General features: G+C 36.0%; 1 protein-coding gene across 1 annotated transcript in view; it reads left to right on the top strand.

Annotated features, from left to right (window-relative positions):
- The window catches only part of shisa9b (shisa family member 9b), a 29,873-nt gene extending 13,634 nt beyond the window's left edge, over positions 1-16,239 (top strand). The window contains exons 3-4 of the mRNA XM_043235908.1: positions 7,019-7,171; positions 10,738-16,239. Coding sequence (XP_043091843.1) covers positions 7,019-7,171; positions 10,738-11,135 — 551 coding nt within the window. The 3' untranslated portion in view covers positions 11,136-16,239. The remainder of the gene's footprint in view (positions 1-7,018; positions 7,172-10,737) is intronic.
- Positions 16,240-16,453: the final 214 nt, after the last annotated feature.

Here is a 16,453-nt window from a genome sequence, read left to right as displayed (position 1 = left end):
TATAGTTGTAAAATATATTTAGTATAGTAATTTTTGATTAGGACTTCATTTGGACAACTTTAAAGATAATTTTCTCAATATTCAGATTTTTGTCAGATTTTAGATTTTCAAACAGTTGTATTTCGGCTAAACACCGTCCTATCCTAACAAACAATACATCAATAGAAAGCTTATTTATTTGGCTTGTGATGCATAAATTTCAAACTGACCATTATGACTTGTGGTACATGGCCAAATATTAATGTCTAGATGTTTTTGCTTAAGTAAAATAACTTTTTTCAGATATTTGTAAATTTGAAAAACAGTATAGATGTCATAGAGGAACCACAGACAGGCACCAGCACATGCATACACATATATAGGTTATCTGCATGCTTTATAAAAAAAGGCTCATGGAATGCAGTGGAATGTTCTTAAGAAGATAAATATTTCTGTTCTTCTTTTTAGGCTGGTTCCAAAGTTATCTTTGTGCTACAATGTCTATGCCCTTCCCATGCCACTATTGTGTTTGGATCCCAAAATACTCTACTGCATTTTTAATGAGGCCTTGCAGACTATCTGTGTCTGTTTTTGACTCACTTTGACTCATTTGAGCAGGTCTCTTTTTTTCTGGAATACTTTTGTGCCCTTCGGCTTTAAAGAGATTAAAAAGTCATCATTTACTCACCCTCATGTAGTTATAAACCATATAAGTGAGGAATTGACCTTTTTCATGGCATGCTGAATAGGCACTGGAAATTTTATAAAGGACAAAAAAGACTTGCCCATTGGTAACATTTTGTTAATGTCTCCATTAGAAAGATTTGAGCTGAGCATCTCAGTGATTTGTTTCTTATAGCTACAGTGAGGATGTTTCTGATATGTCAAACGTGTTCTCTTCGTACCCTGCACTATTTAGTTAAGACTGTTTTTATCAGAGACAACATGTAATTTCATGCCCCTCTCTAAAGTAATTAGCTTGGCACTGATATCTGTTTTTGACCAGTGGGAAATAAGGCTGTAATTAGCCCAATTTCTGTATTCATTATCTCTTTTTATCATTGAGATACAGCATTAAGTGGGCTCCTTCAAACTAAAACTTAATACCACAAATACTGAAGTTGGATGTTTAAAACAAATTCTTTTGATGTTGTTGAACTTTTGCTTTTGGTCTCTCTGTACACAAACCCTCCTGTGTGTACGACGTAACATACTTCCAGTACATTCCAGATGCAAAATTAAAGAAGGAATTAACTTATGCCATAAATTCACAAATCATGCTGATTATAAACAAAAACAAACTTATGAAGTTTATTTGAGAATCTGAATTTATGGGCACAGTTGAAATGATGAATAATTTATTACGTCCAGACACCTGTGATCTAAGGAGTTTTTGATAATTTTAGATGCATTATTTATCGGAAAAAGCGCAGGTGTATTGATTATTGTTTTCTTCATGAAAAATTTAGCACTGGTCTGACTAACACATCTCCTAGGGGCAATATATCTCTTATTTCTATATGCATCGAAGCATGTTTTTCTATTAGGTATTGATGAAAATGTCTCATGCATTTCTTTTTTCGGCCCAAAGCTGACCTCCGTCATTTATTAGCTGCATTAGATAAGGCTCCCGAGTCGCAGTCCAGGAGGGAATCGAACTGTGCATGTAACGTAACTAAAACTGGCACATTCATTAAGTTGGTCTCTTCAAAAATGGGCTAAATTCCAATCAGACATCTTGGCAGAGCCAGATGATGAGAACCCAAAGCTGGGTGACATCTCACGCATAGCTGACATCTCCTCCCAGATAAACGGCCAGTCGCTTTCTTTCTCTCTCTCTCTCTCTCTCTCTCTCTAAACCACTCATAAATGACAGCAATTTCTATCACTCCAGCATTTATAGTTTTGTCACTTGAAATCTATTTTTATCCAAATACAAGCAGCTTTGTCTGCTGTTTAGCCCCTAACCAGCCAAGGAGGTCTACCTGAAGAAATATACCATTCATCTTCATGGCAAATAGTAGCATGAGTGTTTTGAAATTTACTTTTGAGCCAATCACTTGAAGCATAACATAACCGACTTTCTTCTGTGGAACTAAAAAAGATTAGTATTATTATTTTATTTATTTTTTATGTAAAAACTGCTTGGTATCCAACATTCTTGAAAATATCTTCTGTTATGTTCCACAAAAAACATACAAGTTTAAAAATACATGAGGTAAGACAATAATGACAGAATTTACAACCTGTATTTTGAAAATGTTGGGACATTTTTTTTTTTTTTTGGATGAAATGAAACTTAAAAGAGTTTCACATTACATGAGCCAATATTTTATTCACAAAATAACACAGATAACAAAAATGTTTAAACTAAGTAATTTTACAGTTTTCTGTACAAAATGAGTTTATTTTAAATTTGATGCGTGCTACAGGTCTTGAAATAGTTGGGATGGGGGCAACAAAATGCTGAAAAAGACGTTTTGAAAAGATTCAGCTGGGAGAACATCTAGAAACTAAAGTTAATTGGCATCAGGTCTGTAACATGATTATCTATAAAAGGGATGTCTTAGAAAGGCAGAGTCAGAAATAAAGATAGGTTGTATATTTTTGGATGAACTGTCCCTTTTATCAGTAGTGCTGTTTTCTATTAAGGCATGCTTAAAATAAATTCAGGTAATTTTAACTTTGGTAGAAAAATATCTACTACAGTTTGATTCTTCAAAACATTTATTTAAGGATGTTCACATATTTTTTCCTGAAAACCAGAGGACGTTTTTATACTGCATTCACTCAAATGAGGGAGCAGGCAATTGTGAAAAATGAACCACTGTCCTTAAAGAATCCTGAATCAAGCCAACTCATTACTGGAATGGTGACTGCATGGCAATGCTTTAAAGAAGGCCAAAGAAACTAAAGTTTCATCTCTACAGAAGAGGAATCAGAGGCTAGTTATTCCCAAACCCATGTTGCCTCTGTTGCGTTTCTCATGGGGTTCTCTTCTCATGATTGTTCTGTATGAACAGTGAGCCAATCCAATTATCTGAAAAAAAAGGATAGATTGTAGGCTACAAATAATAGAGATCATCTCCTTTCCACTATCCGGTGCTTTCTGTTAAATATGTGTTTTAGACACAGGAGGAAATTATTTAAGTAATAATTAATAAGTGAATTATGTGATGTTAAAAACTCTAGGCGTCTTACATGCTGCATATTGGATAAACACACTGTTAATCAATGCTTAGAAATACTTGAATACTAGTGTGAAGAAAGAGACTGTAAAAGGCATGTTCTGCAGGTCTCTACATAAATGTGACTCAGATTCATCTGCACATACTGAAGCTTGTGTGACGCTTGTCACTTTTTACTTTATGGAAGCATGAATGCATGAATTTTATGTCCAGACAAGTCTTCACTTAACACTGTCAAAATAATATATAATTATTTCAGATAGAAATTAAATAAAGAAATATATAACTGTTATGTTGTACTAGAATTCCATTGCATTTTAAAAGTTTAATTCAATTGCTATTTTTAATTTAATTAACTTATGGCCTTTTATTAAACTGATAACCTTTTATTTTCTTTCATTTTTTTAGTTCCCTCTCCTGGTCATGAGTTATTTGTAACAGAAATCATAAAACACAGTATTCAGAAAGAATAAAACAGAAAATGCGTAACTACCTGAAAATATAACACATAGTTTATGGGTCCCTAGATTAAAAGGCATTTATGCATTTAGCTTTTATTCAAAGCGACATGTTGTATACAAGCTACACATTTTTGTCAGTTCTTTAGTTTTGCTTACATTCATTTTTAAGGCTTAACAAATATGCAGAATGTATTTCCTTCCCCATTAAATTAATATTACAATAAATGTTAATATAAAAAATATAGCACTTTTTTTAGGCATGCATCTCAGGGTTAATGGTAATAACGTGAATCAATTGTAAATCAGTGTTGTGTTTTGTATTATGCCACAAGTGTCTCTTTGCATCAATACTAATAACCAGGAGGTAGTATCATACTCCGTTTGACTAATGACCATGTCAAAAACAAAATTTATCACTGTCAGTGGATATGAAAAACCATTACCTGCCACCATGCCTACAGCTGCAATGGATGCCACAATCGAGTTAGAAACTCAGGACAGAGTCCACAGAAACAGCATTTCAGAAGTTAGGTTTGAAGATAAGGTTGCGTAAGGTTGAACTCGGCGTTTGAATGATTGATTCTGGAGACACTCGATAATCATTCAGGAACCCCAGGACAGGCATTTCATTTTCTGCGACAGGACATTTTACCCTGCCTTTATTACTGTTCCACTGCATAATGACTTATTTTCATCCTCTCTTTTGATTATAGAACTGGAATTAATCTTACTGCCTAAGAGATTATGGATCACAGCATAATTAATTTCCTCACATTTAATTAGATATTCTGCACACCTGGTTTATAAGCATATTAACTGATGCATTTATGGGATCTTCATGTTTGGGAACCTGGAGTCTGAAATGTCAAATTGTCTAGTCTAATTGTCTGAAATTATTTCCTTTATGCTTACAGTCATTTCCTTTTATGAGTAAAGTTTCCAAATGGTGTAGATGATTGATTATATGAATTTAAAATGATTTGATATGCACAGTTTCTAATTATCGCTACGGTGTTGAAGCTTGTTTCTGCCATGGGATGATTGCAACTCTTTATCTCACAGTTTGGATTTGTTTTTTCTCCAAATTTAGAATTTATATTTTACAATCATGACTTTTTTCCCACTTTTTTTTGTTCTGATTAACAAAATCAGAACTGTGCCATAAACAAACAACAGAATTATGAGATATAAACTAAGAATTCCGCAGAATTATAGGAATTCTAAATTTATATGAAAAAGTCTGAATTGTTAGAGAAAAAATCTTTTTGGTCGCAATTTAATTTTCAGTATATGTAGTTACAGTGTACCAGTAATAACTATATGGATAGTTATTACTAGATAAGTGGTCCTTACTAATTTTTAATCAATAGGGGCACATTCCTGTCATAAATAACATGTCTCTTCTATCAATCTCTCATTCCTGATATGCAATTCAAAACAGTTTTTGCTTTTTCATTTAGCCTACCAGTCAAATTTGTAACTAAGACTCAAATCTAAAAAAACAGGATTACCTAAATACTGGAAAGACTTTAATAAAATCTGTAATAAAACTGATGATAATTAATTAAGAAATTAAGTGTCCCCAACTAAGCAAGACATGGTGATCTAGACTAATGTTTTTTTTTAGTTAACTCTTGTTAACTATTAACTGCGACATTATTAATATTATTAATAGTTAATAAGGTAGTTGTTATGTTTGGCTAAAATAGGGATGTAAAATACATAATAAGGCATAAACGTGCTAAATTAGCACTAATATCTAATTAGATATAAGGGCTAATATCCTAGAAATATGCCTGCTAATTAGCAACTAGTACTGTAGGTTTAACCGTAAAATAAACCAACATTTACCAACATTTTACCAAAAGTACAGTACAGTTGAACAACAGTATTGGTAAATGTGAATGTAAATAGCTGTTCCTCTTTTGACTTTCCTCTAAAAAAAAATAAAAATTCCAACAGTGCCAACTGCACCGTAGTCCGAGAGAAAACCGGAATAGAACAAAAACACGTTTTTCCGTTTGGTGTATTTGGCCTTAGCCCACTAGTGTCTGAAGTGTGTGTTAAGCGAAGAGCCCTTCAGTCCTGTGATAAAGACGGTACAATCTTGTAGCAAACAGCCATCCAGCTAGAAGACATAGAAAAGGTTTCCAAGACAACAACAGGTCAAGGAGAGTTCAACAACTAAAACACATCTGAAGAACAGAAAAACATCAGGCAGCACTATTGCAGTGTAGCACAGTGCCACAAAACACGCTTTCCATCGCGAACACGCGCAGTACTCATTTTGTGCATAATTCACAGCGGAAGAAGTATTTGACTGGTGTCTGTTACAGTGTGCAGAGTGTGCTGGTTTATTGTTTTCCTGTTGCTCTCCGGTGTCTGTGTCGTACTTTCTCTGTCTCATGCGACTCATCAGAGCGGTTAGAAATTATACCCACAACATCTGGTTGGCCCCTCATGCCAGCCGGCAGAAGGCCAGTCAATTTGCCATGCTCCTGTGCCCCCCTTTGGCTGGCCAGATGTTGACTAATGCAATTTCTAGAATAGCATTTACGATTTACACCATCTGCGACCCTCAATATTAAAGTCCTTGCTGTAATCAAGTGTGAAGACTTGTGGAAAAAAAAAACAATTAATTTTCCATTGTGGCCATCGCTTGCCAGTGCTTTTGGCATTAACATGTTTTGACATTAGCAGTTCAAACGGATTCGATTAGTAGCGCAGGAGAGCCTGGCTGGAGCTCCAGAAATCCATGACTAATGATCTGCTTCCTGGGGGAGATAGAGTGAATCACCAAAGAGAAAACTCACAAGTTGTGTTGATGGGTCGATGAATCGGGCCTCAAGCAGTTTAAGATATTGTTAAATGTTAATTTAGCTGACTCTGATGGGAGGTATCCCAACTGCTATGTGCTTAAACAAAGGAGAACGCAATGAGAAAGACTTCTGAGGGCGTTAATGTGTAGAAGAACAACAGATTCTGATACAATGTTTAGCCTTCCTGAACAAAGCTCGCCCACAAAAGATAAGCAGTACCCAGAAGCGTCACAGTCATTCAGATGCATGTGCCCCCTCAAGTGGATTTTTAATGCAACTAAAAAAGTGGCATCTCTGATGATGAAGTTGTATTGTTACTGTAGGTAAAAGAAAAGAAATCACCCACTCTGTGAAGATTTTTTTTTTCTTCTTTGTTCTTATCATTTTTGGCACCAGATGATCCAAGACTGACACCGATTTGACTTAAAACAAATGAATAAATAAAACTGAATTAATAGATAAGTTAACAAATGAACAGACAATATGTGACATCTCTGGAAGCATTGCTTATATTTTAGAATTAAAACATTTACATTTTTTTTTTGTTTCTATTTCTGTCTCTTTGCTTTAGAGAGTGCCCAAATAAACAGCGTGGGACCTGGCCCATCTATGATGCAGGCTATGACACAATATCCTGCCCTTGGACAAGTACCTGTAGCCCACCCCTATGAACCATCTCAAACTGGCAAGGAGCTCAACAAGTATGCTTCGCTCAAGGCTGTGGGTAAGGCGTGTGTGATTGTATGTTAATCATGCTTTTTAGTTTGATTACTTTCTGCAGTTCCTAATCATGTGATCTTGACCTGATATGTTTTTCTTGTACTGTCAGACCACTTTAGATCTTAGATTGTCTCATATTGATGTGGCCTTGACTTAAACGTTTAAGGGCATTTGCACAGTAACAGCATGCTATGATAGAATAAAAAAGTAAAAATAGATTGTAATTAGAATATATTACATGTAAAATTTCTTATAATCAGGTTGCAGTTACTTTTTATGGATTACATGCTAGACACACATTACTTTGATCTAAAATGTGTACTTTTTTATAATTGATATTAATCTTTAAATAAATTAGCAACACGTGTTTACATTTCTCCGAGGTTGGTTAATGGTTATGAGCAAGAAAGCATGTCTATTTTTGTAACGGAGCGGACGCGGCGTGAGGCAGGCGGATCCAAGTGCAGGCTTTTATTTAGAAACGTGGTTAGGATACAGGCACGGTGAAACAATGGCAAACAGGTATGGCAGGGGCAAAACACAAGAATAATCCAAGGCCGATCGTGGTCGATCAACAATATCCAGAGGGCTTGACAGAGAGGTAATCTGATAAACATGAGCAAGAGTCCAGGGAAGGAGCAAAAACTCTCAAAGAGCAGGGAAAAAAGATAAATCCAAAAACAAAGGCAGAGATCAATGCACGGTTAAACTGGCAAGACTAGACTAGACAAAACTCAAAACATGGAAGGGCTCCGTACTGTAGCTTTCACAGGGAGGATGCTAAACTCTAGACAATACTGAAGACTAAACAAAACACAGAATGGCTCGCTAAGGCAGCTAACACTAGGAGACTGCTAAACACAGATAATAGTAATACTCGGCACTGAATGGATTTTAAATCGACAGGATAATGAGGTAACAAGGGGGAGGAGCTAATCAGTTACTAATAAAATAAGAAGGTGGGCAAAAGAACAAGGGAGCACAGAAACAATGGGGAACAAACCTGTTTAAAAATTAGAGTCTACAAAAACCAAGACAGGGGAACATGGACTGAAGTCATGACCATTTTTATTGCTCAAGTAAGTTTTATTTTTAAGTTCCTCATTCTTATTTAATTAATTAGATTTAAATTAATTAGCTTTTATAATTGAATTAACTCACAGCCCCCATGCAGTTCCTTAGCAAATCCCAGTTTTCAAAAATCCTGATGTTGTTGATAATAAAGGATAAAATATATTAAATATAAAATATATATTTTTCTACCAACATGGCACAAATATTCCTATCCAAACCTATGTGATAAACAAGTTAGACCAAAAGTAATCTACAAACAAATAAAAATAATTCAGATTACATTAGCTAAAATGTGTAATCTATTAGATTACATTTTTTGTCAAGCAATTTGTAATCAGTAATTGACTAATTGTATTTTTTTTAAATTAGTCAACGCATCACTGTAAATAAATAAATATATCGGAAAGACTACAGAAGGATTATTTTCTTATAAATAATTAATAATGTAATTATAAAGTTTTACAGTAGTACCCTTGGGTAGTGACTTGTTACTTTTCACATCAATTAGTCTGGCATCAGAGTGAAGCCCATCAAAAGACTTCAGTGAGATGACGGTTAGCAAACAGAAGACAAACAAGCCGCCAAAACAGCAACGTGTGATGACAGTCATTCTCTGAGGCTTTCAGCCACGGATGAAACTGCTCAGTTGTTAATCCACTGAAGTGCTGTCTGTGCAGACTGATCACTGGGAAAACAAAAAAAGGTCCATTTGTAAGAGAGAATTCCCAGAGACAAGCCTCATGGGTCGTGGAGTTGAAGCGTCCGAGTTCAGTGCGCTACCTTTCTCTGATGTGCGTTAATCTCAGGGTATTGATGTCAATGAAAGAGATCAGCTCTTCTCTCGTCCGGCTGCCTCATTTTGCGGTTGGCCTGCTGGCATGAGGTTTTAGATCTGCAGTTTGCTGAGACTCATTGGGGTGTCAAGACTGTTAAAAAGGTCAGCTGAAGGATATTTAATTAAAAGTCTAAAATGTCATGCTGGAGTGAGGAGGACTTCAAGCAGAATGTAGTCAGTCCCAATTAAGGCCTGGCTAAGTTGGAAGGTGTTGTACCACAAAAACACATGATTAGTGACGCCATTTGAAAACATATTACAATCGTTTATACTCGGTTTTCTGGTCCGGTCTTAACAAGTCATGTTACAAGCTGTTAGTGACCGACTAGCCTTGGTTGAAAATGTTTGCAGCAGAACTCCTTTGCCAGAAAGCTGTTAGGTGCTGTTTGATTGTCAGTGTTGATGCGGCTGGATTTGTTGCCTGTAAACACATATTGTCAAAAATAACGTCTACAGTAATAACAGTTGCAAAGTGACTGTGAGATGTTTTTTAAGTGCACAATAACTACAGATTTAAAATAGTGGTTTCAGAAGACGGATAAAATCCCAAAACATCTTTTGGTAGAGCAAAAAGCTCCATTTTTCCATTTGATGATGGAAGCAATCCAGGCTAATTTGCATTCAAAAACACATTTTCTTGAAACAAATAGAAACCTTAGGCAAAAAGAAGCATTAGCATGTTGACAGCCCCAAACAGTCTAACTACTCTGGTCGCCATTCACAATACTAACTTAAAAGTTCATCTTATAAATACACAAGGCACTCTTAAAAATTCACATTCAATTCACCTTTGTAAAGAAACCATAAGGTTTTTTTTTTTTTAACAGAGCACTAAATATATTGATTCTGTTCAAATAAAGCAAACAAACAAACAAATGAATGCACAATTATTTTTGATATATTTTTTTACTCATGTTCCAACAATATCAAACTCCTGCTCTATATTCTTAAGTTTTTGGCTCATGCACAAATGCTGCATTTATTTGATCAAACATTAAAAACTGTTTTAATAAGTGTAATATTGTGAAATGGTACTCCGATCTTCAGTGTCACGTGATCCTTCAGAAATCATGTGAATAGGCTAATTAGCGGCTCAAGAAATGTATTATTATTTAATCAATGTTGAAAACATTGTTGTACTGATAAACAAAATTGGAAATCATAATATATTACTTAGAACAACATTATGGAAGTCTTTTGCAACATTATAAACGTCTTGACTTTTACTGTCAATTTTGATTGCTTAAAATAATCGATTTATTAAACATTTCTTACAAAGCTCAAACTTTTGAAACTAAGTGTACATTTTTTATGTGTGAAGACCTTTCAAAAATGAGAAAAAAAACTAATTTAGAATGACATGGTGCTCAATAAATAATGGCACACCGTGAACTGTTTCTCTACTGGAACATGCAGTTTTTTAGTCGTCTGCATGAGGAAATGGTTGTGTCAAGTATTTTCAGAGAAAAAAAAAGCTAATTTGTGAAAAACAAGTGATAACCCTTGATCTATTGAATGTGTAATTATCTGGTACTTATGAGGGGAGGAAAAAATAAAAAACGCAAATCAGCAATCAGGTTGTTATTTTTTTTTTTTGCGTCTGACTAATGAAGTGTTATTAAATTTTCCTCGCTTTTTGCTCTTCCATCTCTCTTTTCCAGCTGAAAAAGCGAACGAAAACTTCTACACTAACAGACGGCACCTAGCCGACCTGGCAGCAAAAGGCACTCTTCCCATGCACTCGGTGAGTCTGGAGCAGGAGCCCACCAACCCTTACAGCCCCGAGCTGCCCTGCCAAAAGCAGAACGGACACAAGTCCAAAAGCACCAAGGTCCACAGCTCCCACCCGCTAGCTTTTGGCTCAAACACCATCGCCAACCCCGGCATGCTGAAGGGCTGGGAGACCACAGAAACGCTGGGCCGTCGGCACACGTACGCCCCCAAGAAGCACAGCGCCACCGTGGAGCAAGTGAACGAGCTGACATCTGCCCACAGCCAGCACTATCTGCCACCACATCCGTACTTCGTCACCAACAGCAAGACTGAGGTGACCGTGTGAACCGGGCACAACGCCGGGTTTATCGAGCCCAGGCCTGAGAACGGAGAACGAGGATAATAAGGGAAGCCTGATGGAGGAAGAAGAGTGGATTAGGATCCCGTCCTGCTGGAAGGATTGAACCGAGCGGTCTGGCTCGAGATCTGCATGGCTGTATGTGTGCTGTTTGTCTTTGAGGAACAGGCGTGCATTGGCGACGTTCGCACGGGAAACCGTGGAACTCTTTCTGTGTCCATTCCGTCACAAACGAATAACCTGAGCTGTAGTGATGAGGCCATCAGTCAATGTGATGAGGACCCATTGAAACCCTAAGCAATCAATGCAATCAAACGTACTACTGTAGATGATGTTTCGCAACAGCTTGTGAGAAAGTCCCTTAAGAAACACTATCCTGTTTTTCTCAGAATCTTGTATATAACAGAATGGATGAAAAATGTCAAAGGCTTCCACGGATAATTAAAGGACATCGATCTGGAAGATGACAAATGACGTGAGGACAATCGTGTCTCAAGTTCTTCTCATCTCGTCACTCGAGATCTCCAGAGCGTGTGCACCAAAAACCTGTAGCAACGTAACACGCTGTATCCTGACAAACACTGGGCTTGTGCCTTTCCAACAGAAGAACTCATTATCTAGGAGCTCTTGTGCTTTTCAGCGAGCACATGGTGTTTCTTCAATAACAAAGATGCATAAAATATAAACAAATCTATTGTTTACGGCTGTCATACTTCGGTATAGAAAATGTTTATTGTCAGTGTTCTTAAATACACATTTCCCTTCTGTTTTCGCCATTTTTTTCGGATGTGTTCACACATTGTATGGCCCTATCTTTTAGTGCAACTGTAGACTGTAGACAAAGGAAGTACTCTAGGGTTAATGATAGACGTTCATTATTTTTCAATGTTGTATGATAAAAGTGAATGGTAAATTCTGATAGCGAACAAGATTGTTACGACACTGCCATTGTTGCATTCCGAGTGTATTCGGTATCGAGAATGGATTCAGTAGTTTCTTTTGTCTTTAGCATCAAAATGTGAACCATTTCAATTAGCGTAAGGGCAAAAGGCTGCATTCAGTTTCCAAACCTGAACGTTTTGTCATCCACATCGAAATTATCCCAGGTATCTGGCTGTGAATAATGTGGGTCACATAAACTTTAATTGCTGTGAAACAAGTGGCTTTATCTCGGTACTCTTAAAATGTTTTTGACCTAAACCGAGATCGTAAATTAGCAGGCTAACTCATTGTGGAAATAAAAATACATTTACATATCTAGTAGTACAGCTTTTTGCACGCTTACACGCTTTTTCACATTCTCAGTATTCACGATATAAGGGGTGATCACATTAAATTTTGTGTTTGTACTCTGCTGTTTTTAAGTTTGGTGAACTCTGGCTTGCAAATCTGTACAGCGATGTTTGATCATTAGTGGATGTAAATGTCACAGACTGACCTGCTGCTAGTGGCGCAGAAATTGCACACTTCACCTTTAAGGTAAACTAATAGTTCAACCAAAAAGAAATATCTGTTCAAATTTTACCCTCAGGGCATCCAAAATGCACAGTAAATGAGTTTGTTCTTTGGAGAAATTTAGCTTTATAACACTTGCTTATTAGTGGATCCTGATGTGCAGTGAATGGGTGCCGTCAGAATGAGAGTCCAAACAGCTGAGAAAAACGTCACAATAATCCACAAGTCGTCAACTTGTTTCTGTTTTTCACGTTAAATGATTGCCTGGAATCCTGCAGCTTACTTATGGATTATTGTGATGTTTTTTATCTGCTGTTTGGATGCATTAATGACCAAGTGATGTAATGCAAGATTTCTCCAAATCTGAACTCATTTACTCAAACTCATCTTACATATATGTTTATGACATTAGTTTCTATACTAATACGCAACGCAATGTAATGTGTAATTCAAAATATGGATGAAACACCTATAAAAGAAATCAATAAAAAGAACATTGGGTTAGAGTTTAACAAAATTTTCATAAAGTGAAAGGTTGGCACAGGCAACATCTCAGGACGAGCATTCAAGTGATATCTGACAGCTGGTGACATTTTAGGTGTGGTATGTCTTTAACTGCACATTTAAAAATGTTTTAAATTTGTACAAATACTGGAACAGAGTGTCAGCTACACAAATCTCCTTTGCGAGTTTTAATTACCATTTTAAAATATTGAAAATCCCACAAAGTCTGGATACATTCAGATGTTATTTCAAAATGTATTCCAAAGCAGAAACCCTAGAGCGTTCCATCATATCCTTTTGCTCATATTCACTGCAGACTAAAATCCTAAAATCTAGTGTGACCACCCAAGCCACATATCAATAAAATATTGTAAGATTCACAGCTAATAGAGATGAAAGCCACATTGACATGTTGAAGGGTTGATTATTTACAATGAGAAATAAAAATCCCCGTCAAGATTCAACAACAAAGCAGCATAAAGCGCAATATCAGTATTGTGTCAAATTTTAGCCTCTGCTGTTATAAGAATTCAGAGAAAAAAACACTCCAGGCAAAATAACACAAACCCTGCCTTCAGTTTTACTGCTTGTCTTTTTCATACCATTGAATACTGTCTTTGTGCGTCACTGCCAAACAGCCTGCGACAAACCAGTACTTAAGACTGACATAATGGCCGCTGGTCTGTCAGTCACGGAGTCCACTCAACATCTATTAAACCTGAGTGTCTCACTGCAGGTCACCTCATGACTCAGAGCACACTACAGGATCACTCACCGGGGGGCACGTTTCTTGGAATTAAATCACATAGTGAATACCTTTTCCTCTGAAATCTCTGAACACTGCAGAAATGGATTAGAACAGATAATGTCAAGATTCGCCGTAGAGCTAAAAAGACCTGCACAGCTGGATTCCAGGGCTTTAGTCCGTACATCTGAGAGAAATCGTAAGAAATCACCATTGTGATACAGAAATCAGGAACGTGGGGGAAAAATCTAGGTTAACAATTGAGAGAGAATTCACTAAGAATTAATTGCGCCCCTGATTAGTTTATTATTGTTTTAGCATCAAAGGTAAACAGAATACAGCAGACTCATTTGATGAATTATTGCTCCGTGATTAATATAAAATGTACACGGTGTTAACTTTGTTAGGCAAAATAGTAGGATTTTGTTAATAAGAAGCAGTCGTGAAAAGCCTTAAGATGCAGTTACGCTATACAGTGCTTCATTTACGCATGCTTGTATTCACTATGCTTTTGAGTTTGATTAGGAGAAAATGCAGTTAGGCTTCTGAATTTGCTTGAAAAAAATGTTTGATCAATAGAAGATGTAAATGCTACAGACTGACCTCCTGACTGAGTTTGATGTTTTGCAGGATAGTGTCAGGCAGTATATTGCAACCCATTGAATGCATGATTCAAAATAAATAAATAATAATAATGATTCATATGTTAATTTAGTTTCTACTATATATATATATATATATATATATATATATATATATATATATATATATATATATATATATATATATATATAATAAACTAAATAATCATATGAATGAATTTTGATATGAATTGCAATGAAACTTTATACCATCAAACCTAATGTATTGTCATTAGAATTTAGCGAAAAAGGTGAAAGCAGTTTCAAACTGGTTTAAAAGTGACTTTCATGTAAGCAGTGCTTCATACATCACTACAGCTGACAAAGGACCTTTTTGACCGCAAAAGAAATTTCACTAATGTCACTATACTTTACCCTTTTGCTAAAACCTTTACACATAACAATGTCTCTTTACACAATGTAAAAAAGAGATGCATTTTTGTTGCGATTATTACACTTGGTGCAAACAGTATGTAATAATAATAATGCACAAACAGCACTATACCAATGTAAATAGTAACTGGTTAAACTGGATTAAGGTTGTAAGCTTCTTATGCTAAAATACCTCACAAAAAAATGTGGCGCAACTGCTTAGTGAATTCATCTCTCAGTGTGTTGAAATGTATAAAACCCCATGTTACGTTCAGCCTACATAGGGGGTAGTCTTATTACTGATTGCTATTTCCACCTCTCATTGTGCCTTGCTGTTCATTACCAGACATTAAGTCTGATTTTTATGTTTTTATCCATACGTTATGTTTGCATTTCTCAGCTTCATTGGGGTTGGCCATGTACGAATGCATAAAAAGTGGTTTTTATCTTTTGACATCAGCACAAGGTCTTCTTCATTAGAGATTTGGTGAACTCGTACATAACAGACGCCGTCTCGAAGAGTCGGCTGTACATTATATCACAAAAGGGCTGAATATTAGCAGAACAACTTTAATGCTGTGATCATGAAGGTTAGATGTTGAGCCAATGCACTCTGACTCTCAGTGAAAAAAACACATTGACATATATATAGGCAGATGTTATAAAAGCTGTGCTAAAATGATATTGCCCTTTATTTCATGTCTTGAGAAACTCCATCACCCCACTGCAACTGATATTGATGTTAGTTTGTGTATTTGCGTCTGTAACTGGTTCATTTTAAACACTCGAATACGATTTCAGAGTATTTCCTTTCGAAAAGTAATACCTCAAAAACCCACCGTCGAATTAATTGAATTGTTTATTCTGGATATAGCTATGCCGATGGTATACATAACTCTTTTATGATATGATATTGTCATATTCTTCACGTAAAGCCAGAATAGTTACACAATAACTTGTAAGTAGTAGCATAGTAGTTGCTGATGAGACCAAGTTGTCCAGTTCAGTGGTCTATATTGTAAATCACATAGACGAAGCATTGAGGATTACAACGAAGCCCGCCAAACTAATAACTGCACAAGCTCAAATTATACCGTAAAACCTTGAGTGTCTTTTATTGAAGGGTTATTTTGTGATCCAGGTTTATTTGAAAATGTGTCAATATAGTATTCAGTTAGTCATAATACTGTGTGTACTTCAGCGTGCTCTGTACTGGCGAGGCATCTGAGAAACAGAGCACATTTAATACACTAAGGTACATTTTTTTAAACAATGTATTCTATGTAACATTTCTATGTGGAAGTTGAAAGTTTAAGCACTGTTGTACCGTTCACATCACAAAACTTATTTACAATAAATGTCTCTTCTCTATAAATACTGTGGATTTTTTTTTTGCATGATTTTGCTGTCTGGGAACAATATGTGCCTTATGTGAAGATGAGCCATACCTTTTTGATATATGCTATTAACACAAAGCTAGACACAAAAAATGGTACATATTTAGCTGGTTAGCAAGGCTTTGTTAGTTTTTTACTGAAAAAAAGCTGCGTGTTCTGATAAAATATATATTGTTTTTCTTTTTGGAAGGC

The sequence above is a fragment of the Puntigrus tetrazona genome, chromosome 3 (genome assembly GCF_018831695.1).
Source record: "Puntigrus tetrazona isolate hp1 chromosome 3, ASM1883169v1, whole genome shotgun sequence".
NCBI lineage: Eukaryota > Metazoa > Chordata > Actinopteri > Cypriniformes > Cyprinidae > Puntigrus > Puntigrus tetrazona.
The sequence above is the reverse complement of the archived record's forward strand: the minus strand, read 5'-3'. Positions and strand labels throughout refer to the sequence as shown.